This window comes from Bacillus rossius, chromosome 1, assembly GCF_032445375.1.
Source record: "Bacillus rossius redtenbacheri isolate Brsri chromosome 1, Brsri_v3, whole genome shotgun sequence".
Lineage (NCBI taxonomy): Eukaryota > Metazoa > Arthropoda > Insecta > Phasmatodea > Bacillidae > Bacillus > Bacillus rossius.
In genome coordinates this window covers 331,065,648-331,088,835 of record NC_086330.1, presented here as the reverse complement: position 1 = coordinate 331,088,835, position 23,188 = coordinate 331,065,648, and the positions used below count along the sequence as shown (strand labels likewise).

At 39.2% G+C, this 23,188-nt stretch overlaps 1 protein-coding gene across 1 annotated transcript in view; it reads right to left on the bottom strand.

Moving 5' to 3' along the window:
• Window positions 1–19,915, bottom strand: part of LOC134528045 (carboxypeptidase E-like) — a 33,634-nt gene extending 13,719 nt beyond the window's left edge. Inside the window, exons 1-5 of the mRNA XM_063361246.1 lie at window positions 19,674–19,915; window positions 17,776–17,965; window positions 6,421–6,617; window positions 3,725–3,859; window positions 711–895 (exon numbers count right to left, since the gene is read on the bottom strand). Of these exons, the coding sequence (XP_063217316.1) occupies window positions 711–895; window positions 3,725–3,859; window positions 6,421–6,617; window positions 17,776–17,965; window positions 19,674–19,736 (770 nt within the window). The 5' untranslated portion in view covers window positions 19,737–19,915. The remainder of the gene's footprint in view (window positions 1–710; window positions 896–3,724; window positions 3,860–6,420; window positions 6,618–17,775; window positions 17,966–19,673) is intronic.
• Window positions 19,916–23,188: the final 3,273 nt, after the last annotated feature.

Below are 23,188 nucleotides of genomic sequence, written 5' to 3'. Positions count from 1 at the left end.
AAGGCAGGGACATTGGGAGAATGTATCAACCAGAGGTTGGCTCTAGGAAGATATTTCGGGAGAGGCTATCGTACAAAGGAACTATGCAGTTGAATAGCATGACTTTAAATAAGCCGGAGATTAGCCTTATTTTAATATTTAGGTCTCATACAACTTTTAGTAAAATAAAAATGCAATTAATGAATTTAAGGTTTTATGAAAATATATACACACACACATATGTAAACACTACCAGTGGCGTAGCCAGGATTTGTGTATGGGGGGTGTTAAGAAGCATGGCCCCCCCTTATTAAGGTGGGGGTCCGGGGGTCCTCCCCCGGGAAAATTTGGATTTTAAGGTGTAAAATAATGCTATTTTAGCAGTTTTCGGTTCTTAAATTTAAATATTGTAATGGTAAAAATTTTATTAATTTTAATATGAAATTTGTTTGAGTGATGAATAAGAAATTAAATAAAGATTTGGTGCTAAGGGAGGGGGGGGTTGAACCCTTAACCCCCCCCCCCCTGGCTACACCCCTGCACACTACACATATATATACATATATATGTACACACATATATGTACACACATATATGTACACACACGTACACATGTATACACACACACATACAACCTCCAAAATAAAAAATAAATCAAATCTGAGCTTGGGGAGGGACCCGTGTCACGGCCTGCAGCGAGGAAACAGCCCAGATGTGTCCCAGTGGCTTGCCTGAAGGTGTGGTCGTCCGGGCTGCGAGTGTACTCCGTGACGGCCCCGGAGCGGCTGGTATCGTAGGGGTAGTTGGCCACCAGGTCCCCGCCATGCAAGTTGGCTGACAGCACGAACGGCACCGACATTATCAGCTTCATCACGGCCCGCGTCTCCGGCTGAATGGGCTCGGACAGCCGATCCACCTGCCGTGGGAAACATCATGATGCTATAATGGTAACATCTTCGGGACCCGGTAGATATTAGGGATTTTTTTTTTAATGTATGTACTGAAACAGGAGCACTCAAACATGACCGGGCGCGGAAAGGGCGGAAAAGGTCTGGGGAAAGGTGGCGCTAAGCGTCACAGGAAGGTGCTGCGTGACAACATCCAGGGCATCACCAAGCCGGCCATTCGTAGGCTGGCCAGGCGCGGTGGAGTGAAGCGCATCTCGGGCCTCATCTACAAGGAGACACGAGGCGTGCTCAAAGTGTTCCTGGAAAACGTGATCCGCGATGCGGTCACCTACACAGAGCACGCCAAGAGAAAGACCGTCACCGCAATGGACGTCGTGTATGCCTTGAAGAGGCAGGGCCGCACTCTGTACGGCTTCGGAGGGTAGGCCAGCTGTGCCACACCTTACAATGTATGTGACAGTAGGATGAAAATATAAAGTCTGTTGCCAATAAAATTAATTGTAAACCTTATAAGTCATTCGATGCATGCATATCACGTTCACAGTTATGGTCCTGGTAACACTTAGTTATACTAATGGTAATGTGTACAGTCTAGATTATTTTTTATATTGTTAAATTTGAAAAAAGTGTTAAATAATGCAAAAATAAATTTTTAGCCCACTGGCCCTTAACTTCTCTCGATGGCCCTGACAATGATAGGCAGTACCTTAATGGCACAGCATAGAATAAAAATATTTCACAAGTTGAGCGGTAATTAAGTCTACCTCTTGATAAACAAGAGTTAGCAAGCATAATAATCACAAAATAAACATAATTCGTACTGAAAGTAGGTTTCGTGATATGCATTGGCAAGCAGTTACAGTAATCTGCCTTATTTCCTTGCTCATAACAGGAATAAAATTTACCTAATTACAGAGTATAGTCCACTTGTAATGTTTAATAAAATCAAATATTTGTGAAACATTATGCTATCATTTGACATGACTTTCACTTTATAAGTAGATCAATTTGTTTACCAAATATTGTGTTGTTTCTCATCACAAAGAATCTGTAAGAAGTTAAAATGTACTTCTGCATTTATATGCTATGAAATTATAAAACAATTATGCATATGAGGTATGTATATGTCACCTGTAATAGTCTGGAACCTTTTCGTGTAGATATTTGTGTGTTCCATACTAGTGATGTAACGAATGTCAATTTTAAGCATTCACGAATGCAAATGTGAATACCTGTCGCTGATATTCGCAAATGTGAACATTCAGTTTTCAAATCCTGAGTTGGTATGAACTGTTGGCACGACTTACACTTGCCCTTCCTCACCTGTTTTTCAGTTCCTATGAATAACTATTTTATGGGTTTTTAAAAGAAGTTAATTTATAACTAAAAGTAAAAAAAAAAAAACTTTAAAGTATTTGCATAAAAGTTTTAGAAGACAACTTTTTTAATTTAATATTTTTTTTTGTTTCTTAAAAGAATTTTATTGTAGAACACTAAAATTCAAAATAATATGGAAGTAAAGAATATGTTTTTGTTTGTTTAAATTATAAATATTTTTTGTTTTCTAGTTTTAAGTTGAATTTTTTAAGCCTAAAGCTTTATTACCTACTAGCTGCTCGACCCGGCTTTGCACGGCTATACTAATGGAAAAAAATTAAGCCATATCTCCCATTTACAGTAATGGTAAATAAAAAAAAAACAGTGAAAATTTATTACAATGCTGTATAATGTACCGGAGAGAAAATGAATAGCACCGATGGTTTCCCGACTCGTGCACGCAACGTACAACTGATGTACCCGTACTTCGCTACGGCAGTCTCTTGCGCCGCTCATTATACATGCCCCTCCTTGTGGGTACGCCACTGCCGCGCAATGCCCGTTGCCATGGAGAAGCAGAAGGCATGAACAATGCAAAATCCTGTTCTCATGCAGACAAAGTACCCACTGTTGCCTGGTTTTAACCACCCATGGGATCTAATTTTCGGAAAATGTCATCCTGCGTAACATAAGGAACATTACTGTGAAGTTTCAAGTCTGTAAAATATATATACTTGAAAAAAAGGGCAATAAAAAAACAAATTAAACACAGAGAGAGGAAAAAAAACAATAGTTTAGGTTTGCGATTTAAAGTGATAAAAAGTATTTAAATACTAATTGAACTCTTATGAGGGTACTGATTGCTTTGTTGTTAATATCACATGGGTGTTTTTACTTGTATGGGAAAATTAAGAATGATAAGGCATCTAATGTGTGGCAACAATGTTAATAGGCAATAGGAAATAAACTTCTAGCGCCTGCGGCATTGTCAACACACACTTCGTACCTGTAGTGCATGTTGTATCTAACCCCCTCCAACGCATTTGATTCTAAATTGGACTTTTAGTTAGGATCCCTAATGTTATTGATAGTATAATATAGCCTATAGTCTTCCTCGATAAATGTACTATCCAACACTGAAATAATTTTTCAAATCGGACCAGTGGTTCCCGAGATTAGCGCGTTCAAACAAAAACTCTTCAGCTTTATAATATTAGTATAGATTACTTAGCGTTAAAGTAAAGGCTGATAAAACATTTAATTGCAAATGTACCTTTTTTTTTATAAAAGAAAAAGTAAGTTTCTGAAGAAAATGCTAATAAATTAATATTTTTTTCCTATTTAATATTTTTTTACCTTAAAAAGATATGATTTTTTCTGATATAAATGTGCATGAATTTGGCAAAAGCGAATATTCATTACATCATTAGTCCGTACTTGTACCTTATTTTATGGGAAATAACTTTTTACTCTTTTAAGCCTCAATGTGACACCAGACGACACTTGTCCTTTGTCCTGACCTGTTCCAGCAGGTGGTTGTTGTGTTGGATGTGCGATAACTCGTTGCCAAACATGATGCGATCCAAATCTGGGAAGTTCCGGTTCAGGTCCACGCTGTTGTTATTTGTCCGGCCAATCAAGTAGCCCTTTCCACCCTGCAAACCAACGACAAACTAATTATTATTATATTATTTTTTCATTCAATCATTAATGCCATTTAAGTTTTAACTCACAAACTCTTTGGCCAGTTGTGTTATATTTTCACTGTAGTATCGTTCTCAGTCTGAGGTATTAACATTTTATAAGCTAAGATACATACACAAAACTGATGCACAGTGACATTGTGTTCTTAGAGGAAAATATGCTCAATGAAATACAACAATGGTGAGAGAAGGCCAGCCCACCCCACAAACTGTTGGTGATAATGAGCTTATCTCTCAAGAATCATAATCTAAGCAGTACAGGGAAATTAAATATGTACTTCGCTGCAGATTCAGACAAAGAGTCTTTCAAGGGGTTCATGGGAAATTGTGACCTTGAAGAAACCTCCAGTTCTCAACAGTTAAGAAGATCTCATCGCTCCCCAAGGCCTAAAGCTGCTGATCCAGATTTTGTGACTTGCTTCATTGCAGAAAACAACGAGCCCCTCATACCAGAGGAAGCTTTGACAAGTCCATGAGCTGCAAAGTGGAGGGAAGCAATTGATGAAGAACTATCTTCATTTGTTAGTAATGAAACTTATGAGTGGTTATAATTGCCAAATGATGCAAAGTCAAAATTAAATATTCTGACTCCAAGGAACCTAAATACAAGGCTATACTAGTAGTGAAGGGTTGCGGACAGAAGCTTGGCATAGACTGTGAAGAAACCTTCTCCAAGATACACTTCACTAAGATACCTCTTAGCACTGGCAGTAAAGGAAGACCTTGAGCTAGTGCTTATGGATATGAAAACTGCTAATATACATGGCCATTTAGATGAAGTCATATATGTGCAACTTCTAGAAGAGCTCGAGAGAAGGCCTCCTTGCAAGGTTTGGTGGCTCAAAAAGGCTAAAGTGGAAGGTGCTATAATCGTCGTCTAATGTAAGTCCTTACAGGGATGGAGCTAAGGCAGTTCAAAGCAGATCCTTATGTCTATTTTTAACGTACTAACAAAGGTGACTTCATATGTGCCATAAATATGTTGACGACCTTAAAATATTCACGAATGAAACACAAATTCAGGTGTAAAGTCCAGAGAAAATTATAAACGGAATTCTGACATGATAAACCTCGGTCCTATAGAAAATTGTCTAGGTATGAAAATCAACAGAGACAAAGAAAATGTACAAGTCTTCATTGAGTAGAGGAACTATGTTGACAGCATGCTTCAGAGTTTGGCATGTCGAACTGCAACCCCGTCTCAACCCCAATGGAGGCTGGAACTACCCTCAGGGGGACACTTAGCCAAACGGAACAAATGTAACAGTAACAATGTGAATAATGTGAATAATGGGAAGACCGTAACATACCAGCAAGCTATTGGCAGTCTCCTCTACCTGTCCCAAGTTTCTCGCCCAGACATATCTTGGCCTGTTAATTGCTTATGTCAATTTAACAACCATCCACAAAAATGCCATTGGCTTGTTGTTAAGAGGGTGTTCCGATACCTGAAAGCGACTAGAGACTTTCAATTAGCGTTTCATAAAAAAAAAGGAACCATGAGTTACTTAGCTACAGCGATGCAGATTTGGGGAGTGACAATAATAACTGACACTCAATTACTGGCTGCAGTGTCAAGTTCATGGGCCGACTGGTTTCATGGGCTAATAAGAAGCAAAGAGCAGTTGCCTTTAGCACAGTCGAAGAAGCTGAATACATGGTGCTCAGCTTCACTTTTCAGGAAGTCTTGTGGTTTAGAATATGGTTTGGTGAACTGTAACCCGAACATGAATACAAGCCATCCATTGTGTATTACGACAACAAAGGGGAATACATCTAGCTATAAACAATGTAACCAGCCAAAGATCCAAACAAATAGATATCAGACATCATTTTGTTTGGGAGCATGTCCAATACAAAACTATTGACGTTAATTATTTATCAACAGATGACAATTCAGACATCTTGACAAAGCCCCTAACCAGGGAAAAAAAACATAACCACTTAATCAATATGTTAGGTCTTGAATAATGTCCATTAATGTGTTAGGTCTTAAATGATGCCTATCAATGTTTTAGGTCTTAAATGATGCCTATCAATGTGTTAGGTCTTAAATGATGCCTATCAATGTGTTAGGTCTTAAATGATGTCTTGTGTTTATTGTTTGCCTTTTCCTATATTGAGAGTGCGTTTTTTTTAATGTAATGAATTGAAAGTTTTTTTTTTTGGTACCTATGTACTATCAAACAATTTAAAGGGAAGTGTTGGTTTGTAAATTGTTTAAACCTTTACTTGACTAGTAGTGTATCCGCACTCCTGTATTTTTTTCTCTCTCCCGTATCCGGTTAGTGTGTGTGTGATGTCGCAGCTATTGGCGTTTGTGTGATGTTTATCACGTATAGTAACAGAAAATGAGTACTTTATGACCAATGCATTATTATCTAAACTGCATATACCCAACAAACTTCAGTTAGTTTGCTGAACTATGGTAAGGAATTCTTGTGTATCCCCGTGGGGGGAGTGTGAGGGAGGCAGGAAACAGAGTGCAACACGACGTGCGCGACGGTACCTACCGTGTCTGTGGCGGTCTGCCAGCCGTCCGGGTTCATGCTGGGCAGCAGGTGGATGCGCGTGAGGTCGACGAGCCTCGCTATGTCCGGGTCGCCGGCGCGGTGTCCCTCGCACAGGTGGTCGGCCAGCTTCAGCAGCAGCTCGCGCCCCAGCACCTCGTTGCCGTGCATGTTGCCGATGTACTTGAACTCGGGCTTCACTGCCGGGCAGTAACAACCACCAACACTTCTTGCTTGGACCACACAACGAGCCCGTTCCACAATAGACACCGGATCTCACGGAACAATGCTGAGCTCTTCCTTTCGCGTTGCTCCGTGAGACCAATAGTCGATTACTTGGCGGCAGAGGTAGCCATGTTTATTCATGTTCTGATTACGTGAAAACTGTTTCAAGTACAAGAATATGTAGTGTTATATTATTGCTTTGTGGTTTATTTATAATATATACTAGCTAATGACCGGCATGCGTTGCTATGAGACTCAATTTTTTATTTTATTTATTTGAAGTAGGTACACATAAAAAGCATTTCTATATATTTTCTAAATATTTCTATAAATAGATTTATAGAAACACACATATATATGCATATATGCTTCTTTAAAACTCATATTTATATATATCTACGTTTATATATCAATCCATCTCATCTATATCTTTCTACATAAAAAATATCCCGCATCGTCCTGTCCGCATCGTCCTGTCATTTATCTGTCACAGGTTTTGAAAAACATGCAACAAAGCAATTTGTGAAGAACTTTCGAAGATTACGAACAAAAATTTACCTTTTTTTATTTCTATAGATTAAATAGTGCCTGTACTTGCAATTTTTTTATTGAAATTAATTTTACGTACTCTTGAAATGCAATCTCATTGGTTGCCATTTGTTACGTTTTCGTGCACCGAAAGCAGCAGACGCCATAGTGAAATATTTCGGTAGATCGTTCTCGGTTTCCGTGACTCGTTCACTTTTCCGTAAAATTGTAGAACGGGCCTAAGTTGTAGAGCAAATACATCTGCAAGATGGTGTTGGGCTGCAAACATTATTCAGCAGGAACTTAAGAATGAACATTTCACCGCGAACACAGGCCAAAACTAAATTTGTATGTCAATCTAACACCAAGTGTAGTTTGTAGGAGGTTGTTCGGGGTATGCTGAACCATGCAGGGAGAGGGTCTCATGCATCGTGTGCTCTGTGCAGGGATTGGCCAGCTTTGGCAACGATATGTGACATGACAAACTCCCATTTTTTTAACACTAGACTTAAATCTATATGTGTGTGTGTGTGTAAGTTCGCTTATTTGGCTTAAGTCCGGACATTCTTAGGTGGTGTCGGACAATCATGCTTTTAGGACCATATTATTCCACCTAAAAGTCGACTGTAGTTAGCAAAAAAAAAGTGAGAACTTTACAATAAATAAAGGGAGAACATAGTACAAAAAAGGAGGGTTCACACTTTATAAAACGTTTTGGGGGGGGGGGGGGGGGGGGAATTTGAATAAAATAATGGGGACACAATGAAAAAAAAATACATTTAGCAAAAAGGAAGGTAAGTACTTTTCAAAAATAAACCACGAAATTAAAACTTTTTTTAGGTGAATAGCTGAATTTTTTTTTATAATAGCTTACAAATTCAACTGTTTAACACTAAAAATGTCAACACTTGGGATTGTCAAGGAAGGGGGGGTTGGAGTTTTGGATATTTGGATAGGTTTTTAAAGGCTCTGTGTGTGTGTGTGCGGTGCGTGTATGAACGGATCCTCCAAGTTTTCCACGCTTATAGCTTGCGTGTCCTGCTGTCTGCGACGGTTTATTTAAATGGGCAAAGGATGGATGCTAAGGTCTCATCTCAATTGAGGATTAAAGAAGTTATGATAATGAAGCATTGATGGAATTGGTGGGAGGCAAATGTTCCTACCAACCAACCTCTGTGGCCACTGTGGTCTGTTGAGGGCTAGAAGAATGCAGGCAACTTTTGAGCCGGATTTATAATCTACGCAATGTTGCAACAACGCAGGTACATCACAGTGATTTATGAAGCGCACAAGTCGCAACACGTCACCGAAACTACAACTTGAAATTGTAAAGCAGTAGAAAATGACTGTTTCCGACATTATTTCGTTTATTCATGTTTATCATAGAAATACGTGAAATTTGTCAGTAATTTAATTTCAAAGCAAGGGTTGATGCAGGGACATGTCTCCCCCCCCCCCCTTCCCTTCTGACGAAGTAAATCCAGGAACACCCGTTGTAAAAGCATTATTTTCTTTCACTATGTGAAAGTTAACAAGTGAAAACGTCATGTATATAATAAAATCAACACCGTGGCCTTCTGTACATAAAACGTCTGCGTCTTTTAAAAGTTTGGGAACACTCCACTTAAAACAAGGAAAGCGGAAACGCAAGCTGAAATGCTAGAAATTGAAAGTTGGGCGATGTTTGTGTTGCGTACTTTATAAACTAGTATTTGAAAATGTCGTTGAACCTTTTTGCGTCTTGCGTTATTACTTTTCTTGCGCAGTTTACAAACCCGGCGTATCTACAGCGGCACGCATACGGATACGGACCCGTACGGATTAGCTCGGCAATGCCCAGCTCTTCCGTTTACGTTACTCGTGCGACTGAGGATTTGACCGCGGTGGTAGCCATGTTTGTTTACGTTTTAAATACGTTAAAAATTGTTTCAAGTACAAGCTATCTATACAAGGTCGTCGACAGAGAGGGGCAGAGTGAGCTATGCCCCCCCCCCCCCCCTTTCTAAAGCCAGATTTGGAAGTGAAACTTCTTTGCTGAGGAGAATAGTTAGGTACGCGGTGAAGGAACAGGTAGAGCAGGAGAATGCGTCAGCGGCGACGCCACTCCAACGCATTCACTAGCGGTCGAATGGGAAGATTTCAAGGGGGGGGGGGGGGATAGGTACGTAGCGTAGCATGCTATATTTTAGTTTTAACGCCCGAAAGGTAAGACGACAGGGAGAGGTAGAAATTACTCAGCAGTGATGCTACGGAATTCTCGTAACGTTGCTTGTGTGTGTCTATACTTCTCAGTTTTCGTAGCTGACGTTTTATGCTACCATATGTATTTCATTTTAATTGAAGTTTCTAAAATGTATTCGTGTGGAAAACAGATAGGTACTAATTAATGCGATTAACTTGTATCATTCCATATTTATTTGGCTGAAAATGTTAAGAGGTTGGCTTTATAAGTGAAATTTATTTTTGGTATGTGAACCCAGATTTGAAATATTAGAACGATTTATAGACATTAGTTTAATTTATGTTTGATTGGAGTGTTTTTTTTGTCCTTTAATTTAATTCAACTGGAGATCGTGATATAACATCATGCTTAAATAATTAAACGGCAGCAGCAGGTAAGAATTACTATCAAAGACAACTAGGGAATAAAACGTCAAAAATGGCGCCAAAAAGTGCCAGTGAACTGTGCAAAAAAAAAGGCATTTTTTTTTTTCCATTTGAGATCATACCCGCATCCTTTCTCAATTATTATCTCTTGTTCAAGTAATACTAATAATTTGTCTCTAGCTTTACCCAAAAAGCAAGAAGTTTTACTTCTGTCGCGCGTTGGGCTACCCGTACACATTTTTTTCTCTCGATAATAATGCTACTCATTAACCAGACTAAAATGACTAGTACGGCTCAATTTTTATCCTCTGAAAATGCAAACTGGGATAAACCGTGTCTTTAAACATGTATTAAGAGGACAATTATAATCGTAATCGGTGGTACAAGTGTATAGATAAAACTTTCATAAGTTAAAATCTTAATCTAAGAATGTCAGATTTCGAAGCAGGACTTAAAAGAGTCATCCAGGTAGCCTAAAAATGAGCAAGGATCATCTCTTTATTCTTCCCTGGTGGGTATTCCCCCCCCCCCCTTTTTTTCCCAAAAAAAAAACATGTCTATTCAAAATATATTATAACTTGACCAAAAAAGAGGGGGGGGGGGGGGTTGTTAAGTTATCTTGTAATCTTTTGAGAGATCTTACAGGTTGTCGTTTTTATTACTTTTTACCGATGAGCACTAACGAATTTATTTTAATTTTAGAAGTGTTGAAATACCAACAACGGCCTGTTTTAGGGGACCAGGTCCCGTCATTGTGGATTTTTTCATCTTTATGCTACGAATATAATTTCGAACTATTTATCCTAATGTTTTGTCATGTCATGGCATAAATCATATCTCCTAGGCCTTATATACCTTGTTGTAACCACATATGTGCTAACAGGCTCTAGTCTGTCAACGCCGCGAAGAAAATAACTTATTATTTCACGCGGACGATTACAAATGTCGTGATAATCACACCAGTCCACGAGTGTTGACTTCAACAAGTAGTCAAAGCTAAATGATATTTGTTATTTATTTTTTTGTGTCTGTTGTAATTTTTTTTCCCCCACTTTCGAATGAGAGACTACACCAACATCCTGTATACGCCTTTTATCTGAAGTACGTTTGAATTTTTGATAATTATTGATGTATATTGAACTAAGGTAAGTTTTATACAATACTTAATTTTGAACACGAAAATACTTAACCACCGCCAAAAAATAAAACAGAGAAAAATCTATCATGAATACTTGCCCGATAGACGTGTTACAAATTGCAAAAAAAACTTTGTAAAAACGCATAATATGCATTGCTTGTACAGTGCTACATTCGTAATTGCGACAATCACGATTTCGACACACGGTGCGCATAGCTTCAGAAAAAAAAAACACGTAATTTAAAAACTATTCTAGTAACGGAACGCTCTTAAGAATACGCTCAGAGTGGATGAGTAGGTGTGTTGGTTTTAAACTGTATATTTAGAAAAGTGGAAATGGCTAAAACGTGTGTTTTATGAACATGTTTTAGGCATGAAATGAGTTCAGATCCTTGAAAGCTCTCAAGGGACTTGCATTACATCCGTGAATTCATTTCTCCGCCATTTTATTTTATGGTCACCGCTCAAATCTCATAGTTGCCCAGTCCAGAGGAGATACCTCGCTAGAAGCAACAGCGAGCGTTCACTTTAACTGGCGTGGAAAAGCCCTGACCCAACCACGGGTTATATTCAAGCAGTTCCCAGTGTCCGTTGAAAGAGAGGAGTAACACACTCGGCGAATACAGGCGTGAAGAGTCGTGGGTGGTGCGCTCAAGCAAACACCCCCCCCCCCTCCCCCTCCTTGTGGGGGCGCTGCTTAATGACCCGCCCACGCTGGTCCGCCGAGGAGATAACTCCGTCGCCATGGAGACGAGTGACGCTCGACACGGCCAGAGAGACTGCGGAACCGCCCGGAAAAGCCGACGTAATCAGAAATTAAGTGACGGCAAGAACGCGACGACCCCATTCGCCCCGGACGAGAACTATACGTCAAGCCAAATTCCCCCCCCCCCCTCCCTCCTCCTCTCCAACAACCCTATCCTGGTTCTGCTTGTGCCTTCCGATCCGCCACCCACTCGCTTCTCTTTTCACAAACACCACGGAGACTAGCTCCTACTACACAATCCACGTGATTGTTTTATTGATGCGCGACATCTTAGCTCTCGGCATACGGTATTTGGTAGGAGCGATTTCTTGAATGGAACGGAAGTCGCGTTTAACAATTGCGTGACCACGGTGCTGCCATCTGTGGTTTATGGTGCGAACCAAAGTTCACAAAGTCCAAAGAAAACTTTATGGCATTAACTGTTTAGTCAATTTTAACGAGATGGCCAGTATTTTATATAATTCCTTGTCGAAAATCAGGTCAAAGCTGGTGTTAAGTATTTTTTTTTTCAAGTATTCTTCTCTTTTATCGGTTTCATTATACCTATAGTTTAAACTTTCGGTCTGCAAATCGAATTATTCAGTAGTCGAGGTTGCTGCTCCTGGAACGAATTCTAGTGGCGGGTGCGGAAACTACGTGTGATTCGCGTCAAGAAATGTAGTTGAAAACACAATGTGCGTATATTTATTGCGCTCGGCATTATTTTAAAGAATTATACTTTAAATTTCGTGTCCGAGTTTGGAATTATAAGAGTATTTGCAAAATGATAACACACGAATTTGCTCGTTACCGAGGTTAGATGTTACACTTCTCTGGCGAGTACTGAAAGACTCGTTCGCGTGTATTATTATTATTATTATTATTATTATTTTGCAGCATCCCAGTGCCAACAAACAAACCTTTAAGACGGTTTGGGGCGTAATACTAATTGGACAACGCTGGTTACAAATTATGTAGAGATCTTCATAAATCGACATATTTCTTCGTAAATTTACAGGCACTATGTTAACAACTTCGAACATGAAAACACAAAAAATAACTTTGGGATATTAGGGAAAAAAATCCAAAAACTTAAAGACTCCTTTAAAAACATTCTTATTTCTTCTACGCTTTAGCTTACCCTAAAAGAACATAACTTTAAAGTCTAAATACGGCGTAGTTTCTACGAAAGTCCAGTTATCTGAAATCATGAAGATCTCTGTTTATCCGTAAATCTACCTTAATTTCCAAGAGTGTAGCTAAAGAAGAATGGACAGGTCTCCGACCCCCCATATACTGTACATGTCTATCTACCTAATAAATGTCTTGACACTGACTGACAAGACAACTCACAGCTTAAACCTGTGGGTCTAGAAGAATGCGATTTTTCAAAGGAGTTTCTTAAATAACGTAGGTGAGCACTAAGAAAGGATTTTTGAAAATTCATCCCCTAAATGGATTAAATAGGGGATAAAACTTTGGGAAATCTTATCGGGCACACGGTTAGTTGTGTGAGAAGTTTTGAAATTATTTGAAATAATATATTCGAGGCATCGATTAGCGTTTCAGAGAATTTTTTACGTCAGACATTGTGTATGTATGGATCGTGTGCTTTCGTGCGGCCAGTCTTAAACCACTTATTGGCTCCTCCGTTTACATGCGTTATTCAAATGTTTTTTTTTCTGGGTGTGAGTTTATGCGCAATAAGAAAAATATATCGCTATACTCCTGAACATCTTAATAAAGCAGTTATTTATCTACATACTTGTATTGGTCGTTTGTCTTACAGTACAATTAACTTTTTCCTTAATGAATGTAGGTAAAATGCCATGGATTCATGCCAAAAATATATCTACCCCATTTATAAACTGCACCAGAACACAAAAAACGCGTGACGCAAACATTATAACCACGTTTTCAAAGACCCATTTGTGAACTACGCATTATGCAAAAACGCAACGTAAGCATCGGCCAACTTTCAACTTTTTGCCATTCGGCTTGAGTTTCCGCCTGCCTTATTTGAAGAGAAGTGTTCCGAAAACGTTTAAAGATGCAGGCATTATGTGCATCATTGAAGGCCACCGTGTTGTTTTTAAGCCCACCCCCACACGATGCACATTTTCTGCTATATCGTCTGTTATACCCATGGGAATAAAAGTGGGCATAAAGTTGTTTAGCAGAAAATAAAGATAACTCCGTACACACGATACCTGGAATGTAAACAGAAAACCAGCCACCGCACGCTTTACCACTACGCTACCGAGACATTCAGGCTTAGAGATGGAGGTTGCAATATTTTTTCTTTACGTATTTTAAAATTTGCCATTACTTATTTTTACGATTATTTTAGTTTGCCAAATATATTCTAGGGTAATTTTATTATCATAAAGTTTCGTTTGTCACACCATTACGTTTGTTACGTCCCCTAATGTTTACAAAAGGATCTATATACGGGTTTATATTGCTACACGTGGGTCCGCCATCTTGATGACTTCTGCTTGCGGCTATAACAGAATAAATAAACACGTTCTATTACGGTTTTGGCTAAGACTTCAAGTATGAAAACTTTTACACGCAGAGCCAGACGTCTTGGAAGGGTGCTGGAATGATACCTGCATGGGAGCAGGCGCGCTAACAGAAAATAGGTATGAAAACTGCTAAGGAAATTGGTATCGTGTGGGGCTGGCCTTATTATTCACAAAGTTTTTACTTATTCGTTTTTCAACACAGTGAAAGAAAACACTTAAATAAAAAATTGACGATTTCTTAAGTTCTCATGATAAAAATGAATACTCAAAAGAAGACCGGGAATATAGATATATTTTTTTTTTTTAGTGTGTTCCAATTAAATTTCAATTTGTAGGGTTGGTTAAGTCTTCTGACTTTAGTGATTTATAAACAACCGTGATTTTCTTGCGTTGGTTGCGTGCTGCGTTGTGTAACGTTGCGTCCATTGGGTAGTTTATAAACTCGGCCTAATACATCCATTATATAATGCTCGGTCTCGCACGCCGTGTTGATTGGTTCATTTTCTTTTCATTTCTATTGGTTGAGGGATTTTCCTGGAAATTTATTCTCCACAGCTCTCTTGCATTCTATTTTTAGTTTTTTTTCTCAACAGGTTGTCTAATAACGGCAAGATTTCACACTTATTTATAACAACGATTACTTTCATGACCTATATAGCTCGAAAATAACGTTTAGGAAATATCTGGTCAGCAATTTTGAATTTTGACTACTTCAAATGTAAGAGAAAATTACAGGAAAATACCTCAAAATTAAATTAATGACAATAACCTAAAATAACCGTCTCGATGCGAGAGGCCGTAAGAGGATAATTTATATCTTAATGCTACGTGGATTAATTGTACTTAGAATGTATGGGTCATAGTGTAGACTACATTCTAGTCGATATCGTTCTTAGGGCTGTGAAAAAAATTGATGTTATATAAAGTTGTGTTATAATATAAAAAATAACCATTGATATGTATTATAATTAGAGCTTAGATTATTACTACATATAATAAGAAAAAATAATAATTTTAAATGACAGTTAAAATGATATCTTAGGAAATGACAAAGTGTGTCTGGCAGGGGCTGAGGCTATGTCACGTAAAAAAAAAGTCTCTTGGACTGAGGCTGAACGTGACACAGAGCACGCGTGTGCACTGTGGTGTAGCCAAGGGATTGCGCGCTGTGATGCTGTAACTGGGTCGCGCGGGGTGATGTATGAGAGGAACTCACTACTACTGCTACGCCTGGCAGCGCTGCTCGACGCAACCCACGTCGCAGCGCCGCGCGGCGGGTTGCTCACGCAGCTCAACTGGGGGCGCCCGCTCCGCTCGATATCCACAGCACGCATCGCTAGTTTGCTGTGGGAGGAGGGGGTCGCAGGTAGCTGTGACGTCAGCGACTGGGAACAGTTGTTAGCCGGCTGTGTGACGTCAACCGACGGCTTACCTACACCTGCCAACAGCTGCGCCGCGCGGCCCATTTTTAAAAGCCTCCTTTACGTTCTTCGCCAACGCGACGGTAAAAATGTATTGATGTTGATACCGGTTTAACACAGGGACGTTGGATCGTTTATGAAAATTCCAGGGGGGGGGAATCTTCTTTATTAAAAATTTAAAATGTTAATAGTTATATTTGCTATCGATCTAATATAGATATGTTACAGCACAACACATTGTTTAACTTCAATGTCGAGATATCTTAAAACAAAATTTAAACCAGTTAATGATGGCTAAAAATTACAAATATTTTTGAGGCAAAGCGTGAACTTTTTGAGCTCAGTTCGTCCACCAATCTTAAAAAGTTATTTTCACGCAATGCGTTTTGTTGAAAAAAAAGTGCAGATGCGAATTTAATTACTTCCCCCGCACATATCAATGCGCGGGCGAATTCTCGAACGGCTGCCTTTGTCCCTCCTGCTTTACAGTCTGTTTCACATGCGAAAGTGTGTTTGAAAGGGAGAGTAAAACTTACAATACTTTTGACTAACATTAGCTACATACAGGTGTTAAGATTCACAGAGATATGTCACTGGGATAAATTTAAAAGTATGATAATTCAGTGGTAAACCAGTTGCGCAGTCATGCGCATGGCCTGACATACACTCGCCATAAACTCTTGGGGGGGGGGGGGGGGAAGTCCGTTGCTTTCAAAACCGTAACTGTGAAAGGGAATGGTGAACGTAAACCCCACCTCCTTAAAATTATACAGCTTATCGCCCCTGCACTCGCGTAAGTATTTCAACCAAATAGTGGACAGCACTATTCAGACACATGCGAGGGTGTGAAAAATAACCTAGTACAAGAGGTGTCGTTACAAAAGTATTTTTTAGCTAAAATGTTAAATTATTTATTACATGGGGTCAGACATCATTGATTTAATTTCTTTTTAAGGAATTTGAAGCCCTGGAAGTGGAAGAAAGTTATTTCTTTGCCATAATGTTGGTATCATATGTATTAAACAGATAAAAGTTAACCCTAGACATACCGTATGTCAACTATCTGACTGACTTACGTATTTAATTATTAAATAAAGTGTCAAATATAAGTGTTTAAACTTTGTCTGTTTTGAAGTGTTGGTATAAGACATTTGGTAGGAGTGAGTTCGTGAATGTAACGGAAGTCGCATTGAACGGAAATGTGTAACCACGGTGCTGCCATCTGTGGTGGATGGCGCGAACCACAGTTCACAAAGCCAAATGGAGAATTTATAGTTAAATTTTTGGAGCTGTCCTGTATAGGTATCTAGTGCGCGCAGCTTCAGAAAAAAAAACTTGCTACTTGAAAACTGCTCAACATGTCGACTGGTTTTGTTTCCGAAAATCACGTAAGAATACTTTGAGGTCCGATAATTAGTTGTGTTTCCGGATTTAGTTTTTAAACTGTATTTAAGGAGAGTGAAAACGAAGATGCTAAAATACGTGTTTTCAGAATAATACTTTAGACAACCTAAGTAAAGATACATGAAAGCACATACGTGTCTTAATACATCTTTGTCCTCATTTATAAACCATAAATTATCATTGTCACCATTCAAATCTCACAGTTTCCCTATTCAAAACGAGAGAACAACGCGCCAGTCCACAGCCTCGCTCTTAGAGGCGATACTGAGTTAGACTCACCCCGCCGCACTAACACTAATCAAATACGCCCATGAATAGACGGATCCCTTAAACTATAAAGATGCGCGGACAAAGACCGGGTTTATAAACAGCGCAACGCAAGTGTTAGTAAATTTCCAATTTTCTTACGTTCTGACTAGAGTTTACGACGGCTACATTTGAAGACTAAAACGTTATGTACATGGAAGCCCAAGATATTCTATTTATTATATACATTTTATACTTGTTAAATTTTCACACAGTGATAAAATAACTTTTGTTATTCAACATAAGCACTTTTTTTTTGTTTCCGTGATGAATATAAATCATCAAATGAATATCGGATAGAACAATGTTTTCAAATGTTTTAAGATTTTTAATGTTTAGGGTTGTAACGTATTGTGACTTGCGTGGCTTATAAACTACTTGAGTTTCCTGCGTCGGTCGCGAGTCGCGCAGTTGCGTTGCTCGCGTGGGTCACAGACGCGGCGCAAGGGCACTCACGCAGCTGGTGGCGGCCGGGCGTGGACGAGAACTCGATGACGTAGAGCGGCACGCCCCGCACGGACTTGCCGAGCGTGTAGACGCGCGTGATGTTGGGGCAGCGCCGATGCACGGCCTCCAGCACCTGCGGCAGCTGCTCGTTGTCGTGGTGCTGGAACTGGAACTGCTGCGGCACGGACATGGCCGCCGCCTGCAACACGCGCCGAGAGCTCCACTCGTGCGGCCGAGCACCGCCGGCGCCGGCAGCACACACCGTGCGAGTCGTGCGGCCGAGCACCGCCGGCGCCGGCAGCACACACCGTGCGAGTCGTGCGGCCGAGCACCGCCGGCGCCGGCAGCACACACCGTGCGAGTCGTGCGGCCGAGCACCGCCGGCGCCGGCAGCACACACCGTGCGAGTCGTGCGGCCGAGCACCGCCGGCGCCGGCAGCACACACCGTGCGAGTCGTGCGGCCAAGTACTGCCAGTGGTAAGTGTTCTCAACGAGCGAGTCGTGTGGTCACGCCTTTCGGGCGCTAGCAGTACACAGCTTGCGAATCGCGCGGGCAAGCACAACTGGCACATACTGTAGGTATTCACAGTGCACATTGCACACTATTAAAATTTTTAAGTTATACGGCCTTCATTGAAATTATTATAAATGTATGTAGAAACCAAAGTGTTAAAAAAAAATTTAAGTGAAAAACTACTTTGAACCTACAACTTTGAACCTACAACACAACCACTGTTAATCATTTTGTTTGGACAAAAAAAATTCTCCTTTAACAAAACAAGTAATTCGTTGTAATCTTTTTTCTTATTTGACTGGCCCTGGCATATAAAATTAATGGCATAATACCGACAAATGATATAATACCATTCTGACATTATAGAATGGCACTATGGCAAGTGTGGCATTTCACTAGGATGACATTCATGGCGAAATGTCATATCCCTTATACGTAGCAGATATTTTTAGCATATTCCCAAGTTTTCTCATCAAATATAGATACCTGTACTCGCTTAAAATTTAAATACTCCCTAATACACGCTAGTTCAACAGGAATTTTCGTGTGGTTTACATACTAAACACAGATAAGCATATTCTTCCTGTTATTACCGTACTGCTTTATCTGGAATTAATTTTATCAATATAAGCTTTAAATGTAATACGGCGGCAAACACAAAATCAGTTATGTCGATTCATTTAAACAAGTAGATGATATTTAGCAATTACGTACGTGCATATAGGCCTACGTTACATGCTGTACTCATTTATCTCCAGTTTTCATTTGCGTTTAGATTTTTGGATTTGAATGGTATGTTTATCGCAACAGGGATTTAATAGCATTGCCACGCTTCTACTACAAACTGTAATTTCATTTTTTTTTAATTAGCTTACATTTCACACAGTATATAAAATGATTTTCATAAATTAAAATGGAAATTTAACAAGTATTAAATACCACAAATTAAAAAAAACACACACACACACACACAACAAAGATATCGAGACTGCTATGGCGAAAATCTGACGAGGAACGTACATGATCCGAACTAGATTTTTTAAAACTTTTCCCAGACATTGGAGATACACGTTATACGCCTCATATCAGATTACAGTGGGTGGTAATTGGCACGATTCAAATGTAAAACTTCGCTTATATCAGCAAAACACGTTTTCAAGAGGCTCGTTTTTTTTTTTAAATTCAATTCGTTAACTTAATTATCCACTTCCATTAATTAACCATGCGCACGAGTTCCGCAAGTGTAAATTTTTTTACGGTAGAATATATGCAATTTTATTTTGTGTTTAGGTATTAGCATATTCCATTATTATTATTATTATTATCATTTTTTTTTTTTTTAAGACTTTGATTTTAATTTTATTTTTCCCCCGCGTTTCTCCGTGTACTCACCGCTGCAAAGACGCAGGCCAACCAACCACACAGGGCAGAGATGCGGAAGGTCGCGCGAGCCATCTCGCGGCGTGTCTCAGGCGACTGGGGGTTGAGCGGAAGCAGTGACACCCTCGTCCCCCTCCCTCGGCCGCTGCGTCGCGTCGGGTCGAAGCTCCGATCATCAACTGTCGCCCGCAGCTGCGCTCTGGGCGGGGCGGGAAGGTCTCCCCCCAACCTTGATGCGCGCGCATCCCTGACCCCGCTATAGATTTTCCCAGCCGTCTCTCTCTCTCTCTCTATCTCTCCCCCCCCCCCCCACCCAAACTAATCCAAAGCGAAAACCGGCCCACTGATTGTGACGTATGTTGGTACGTCACACGACGCTAGTCGACGAAACTGAAGCCACCTACGGGACGTGAAAATACCCTATGCACTTCGCGATGTAAAAATTACTGGTAGGATTACAGCAGGAAATATCTGCGAAGAGTCCTAAAACGCCATTTTGATTTTTTTGTAATAACTTTTTTAATGGCTATTTCTAAAATTTTTACTCGACACCTCCCTTCCATTTGTCGTTCTGCCACATATATTTTCGACAGATATTCACTTGGTGTAATATCATGAGTGTAAAAAGTCAAGAAAGTGATGATCATTGCGAAGACTTGCGTACTTTTTATTACACCCATGATATTGCACTTCAATTACATCTGTTGAAAAAAAAAAAGCCTGTGGCAAACAACGAACGCAAGGAAGGTTTGAGTTAAAATTTTAGAAATAACCTTTAAATAAAAGTAATGACAAAGAAAAAACGAAGTCTAGTGGCAAATAAATATAAGGGTTCAACTTGCAGTGATAAAACGACATTTTCTGTGGAATACTGGGCGGAAGACGCATAAGTTTTTGAATTCCCCTTCATTATTTTCTCATTTTTATTCCTTCACGAACTTTTTAACCACCACCGCATTTGACATACACAAGCGTTGATTACAGATTGCAAGCTGGTCGCCGCTCTATCGTGACACGGAAGCGGACATGTTTGACGTACGCATGCGTACACGGATTAGTCTCTTCCGTTTGTTACTCCGCGTGACGAATACATGCCGTTGATGTAGCCATGTTTGTTCGCGTTTTAAATAGGTTGGAAAGGTTTTAAGCTCGTTAAAAATCTTATACTGCCAGTGTTTTGACATTACTTTGTGGTTTAATTTTGTTACATGCATGCCGTGTTACGTTACAAACCGTGCTACGTTCTCGTCTTTCAAAATTGTTTCGATTACATGAATGTTTCGTAACCGCGGTATTTCAAATTGTGTTTATTGCTTCAGTAACTATACTTGGCCTTTTTTTTTTTTAAATCATTGCCTTCTACGTTAGGAAAAAAAAAAAGCTTGAATTTTAAAACATGTGTTTAACTTTGTTGTGATTGTGTTTGGTCACAAATTGCCAAAATATTTCATTGGTTGCCAGAGTTGGTTCTTGACTTTGCAGGGCCTTGATGCATGGGTGAGTGGCTTCACCACAGGTTCCCCCTCACCTTTTTGGTGGCCATAAAAGCCTTTATAAAAAAATAGGGATCCCGAAAATATTTTAAATTAAACTCTTTAAATCAAAGTTTTCATGCCAACCATGAACTTATATTTTTTAACGATGGTTTTATTATTTTATTTATAAGTCGAAAGCACAAAAATTAATAAAAATAAAGATCGATTCAAGATTATTAAAATCAGAATAAATTATATTTCCGCAATGTAATTAATAGGATTCAACAATTTAATGAGGAAAACTGTTCTTTACACGAAAGCCAGCAACAAGGTATGCTAAACATTACAATACAGAGGCAGGCTTCAAGATTACCGTGGACTCATTTAGTTTGTGTTTGTTTATATATATCGTTTGGACCGATATATAGTTTGTATGTGTTATGTTATAGGACATGTCAAAAACTGAATAAGTACATTATGACTATTTTATGGATTATACACTGAGTTCACATAAAAGTCAAATAAAAATAAATTCTCTAAAAAGTGATAACATCCTGATTTTCTTTCTCTATTATATATATATATATATATATATATATATATATATAGGATGTTGGTATGTATGTCTGAGACTGATAAACTCCAACGCCGTTTGACCGATCGCCATGAAAGTTGACACATCGAAAAGTTTTTTTTTCATGGAGAAGGTTTTTATGATATTCGTTTTTTGTACCTCGCCACTAGATGGTGCTACAGTGCATCAACTTCTAAACCGTTCAACCTATCACCAAGGGTAAACAGAAAATCATAGGTCATATACATACAATAAACAATTGTGTGTCATTTCAATATGTCCACCACACCGTCATATAACGCTATCCCTTTTGCTTTAACTCGCGGACAATATCACCCTTTGTTCAGCCCGGTCAACGCCGGGTACTGCAGCTAGTAGTATGTATAACAAACACTATGGTAACGCCTACAATAGGTAGTATTTCTTTCGAAATCGACCTAAAAGACAATGCAAAATCATTAATAAATGCATGCTGAAACTAAACAATAACTGTTACCAAAACATTAATTTATTAAATTTAAGTCAAATCTAGTCAGTTACAAGTTTGGTTATTTTGGCAAATATTATTTTTTCCTACACTTGTCCACACAACTGAAACATTTACTTGTTAGCGACATCTTTAAAAAAAAAAATCTATGCAAAACTGCTGTTATTGCAAGAGCGTATTTTTTTACAGTTACTAATAACTATAGTTGTAGCTTTGTGAAACGAGCCCTTGCATGTACTGAAAGAGTAGAAAAACAAAATCAAATAATGTGTGAAGAAATGGAAGTACAAATCCGAACAACCACTTCAGTCATAGTCGAGGTTATAGTTCTGTTAATAGTCGGTGCTTATCCCCAGGATCCAAATGTTAACACCTCAATTTATTTATTAAAATTAATTTTACTGCGGTTTTTGTTGTTAGCACAAATCCTGATACGGATTAGTTTACTGCCCCACATACGTCTACACGCTGGTTTGCAATAGGCCAAAAATTTAGTCACGGGTCGAGTGGTTTAGTAAATTCGCCGTGTGTCTTAGAAAAATGGCGAGTGAGCTTGACACAGTAAACTGAAGGGATCCACATACAACATAGACCAGTTATAACTTAGAATTCTCGAGAAAAAAATCCACATAACTTAGAAATTTTATATGTTATAGCGATCATAACTTAGAAACACATAACGCCGAAACACACAACTAAATGTCGTAACTTAGACTATCATAGCTTGTAACTGTAACTTAGAAACACATAATGACGAATCACATAACTTAGAACTGTCACAACTTAGGAAACCGAAACTTATAACAGGCATAACTTAGAATATTCTATGGTGTGTGTTTATAAGTTATGACAGCAATTCTAAAATGAATAGTGGACGGTTGAGTATCCCCCCTCCCCCAAAATTCCAACTCACTCGCCACTCGCCCTTTGCTGGAAAGGTATGAACGGCGACGTTTTGGTAGAAATCTTTAATAGATTACATAATTCTTCG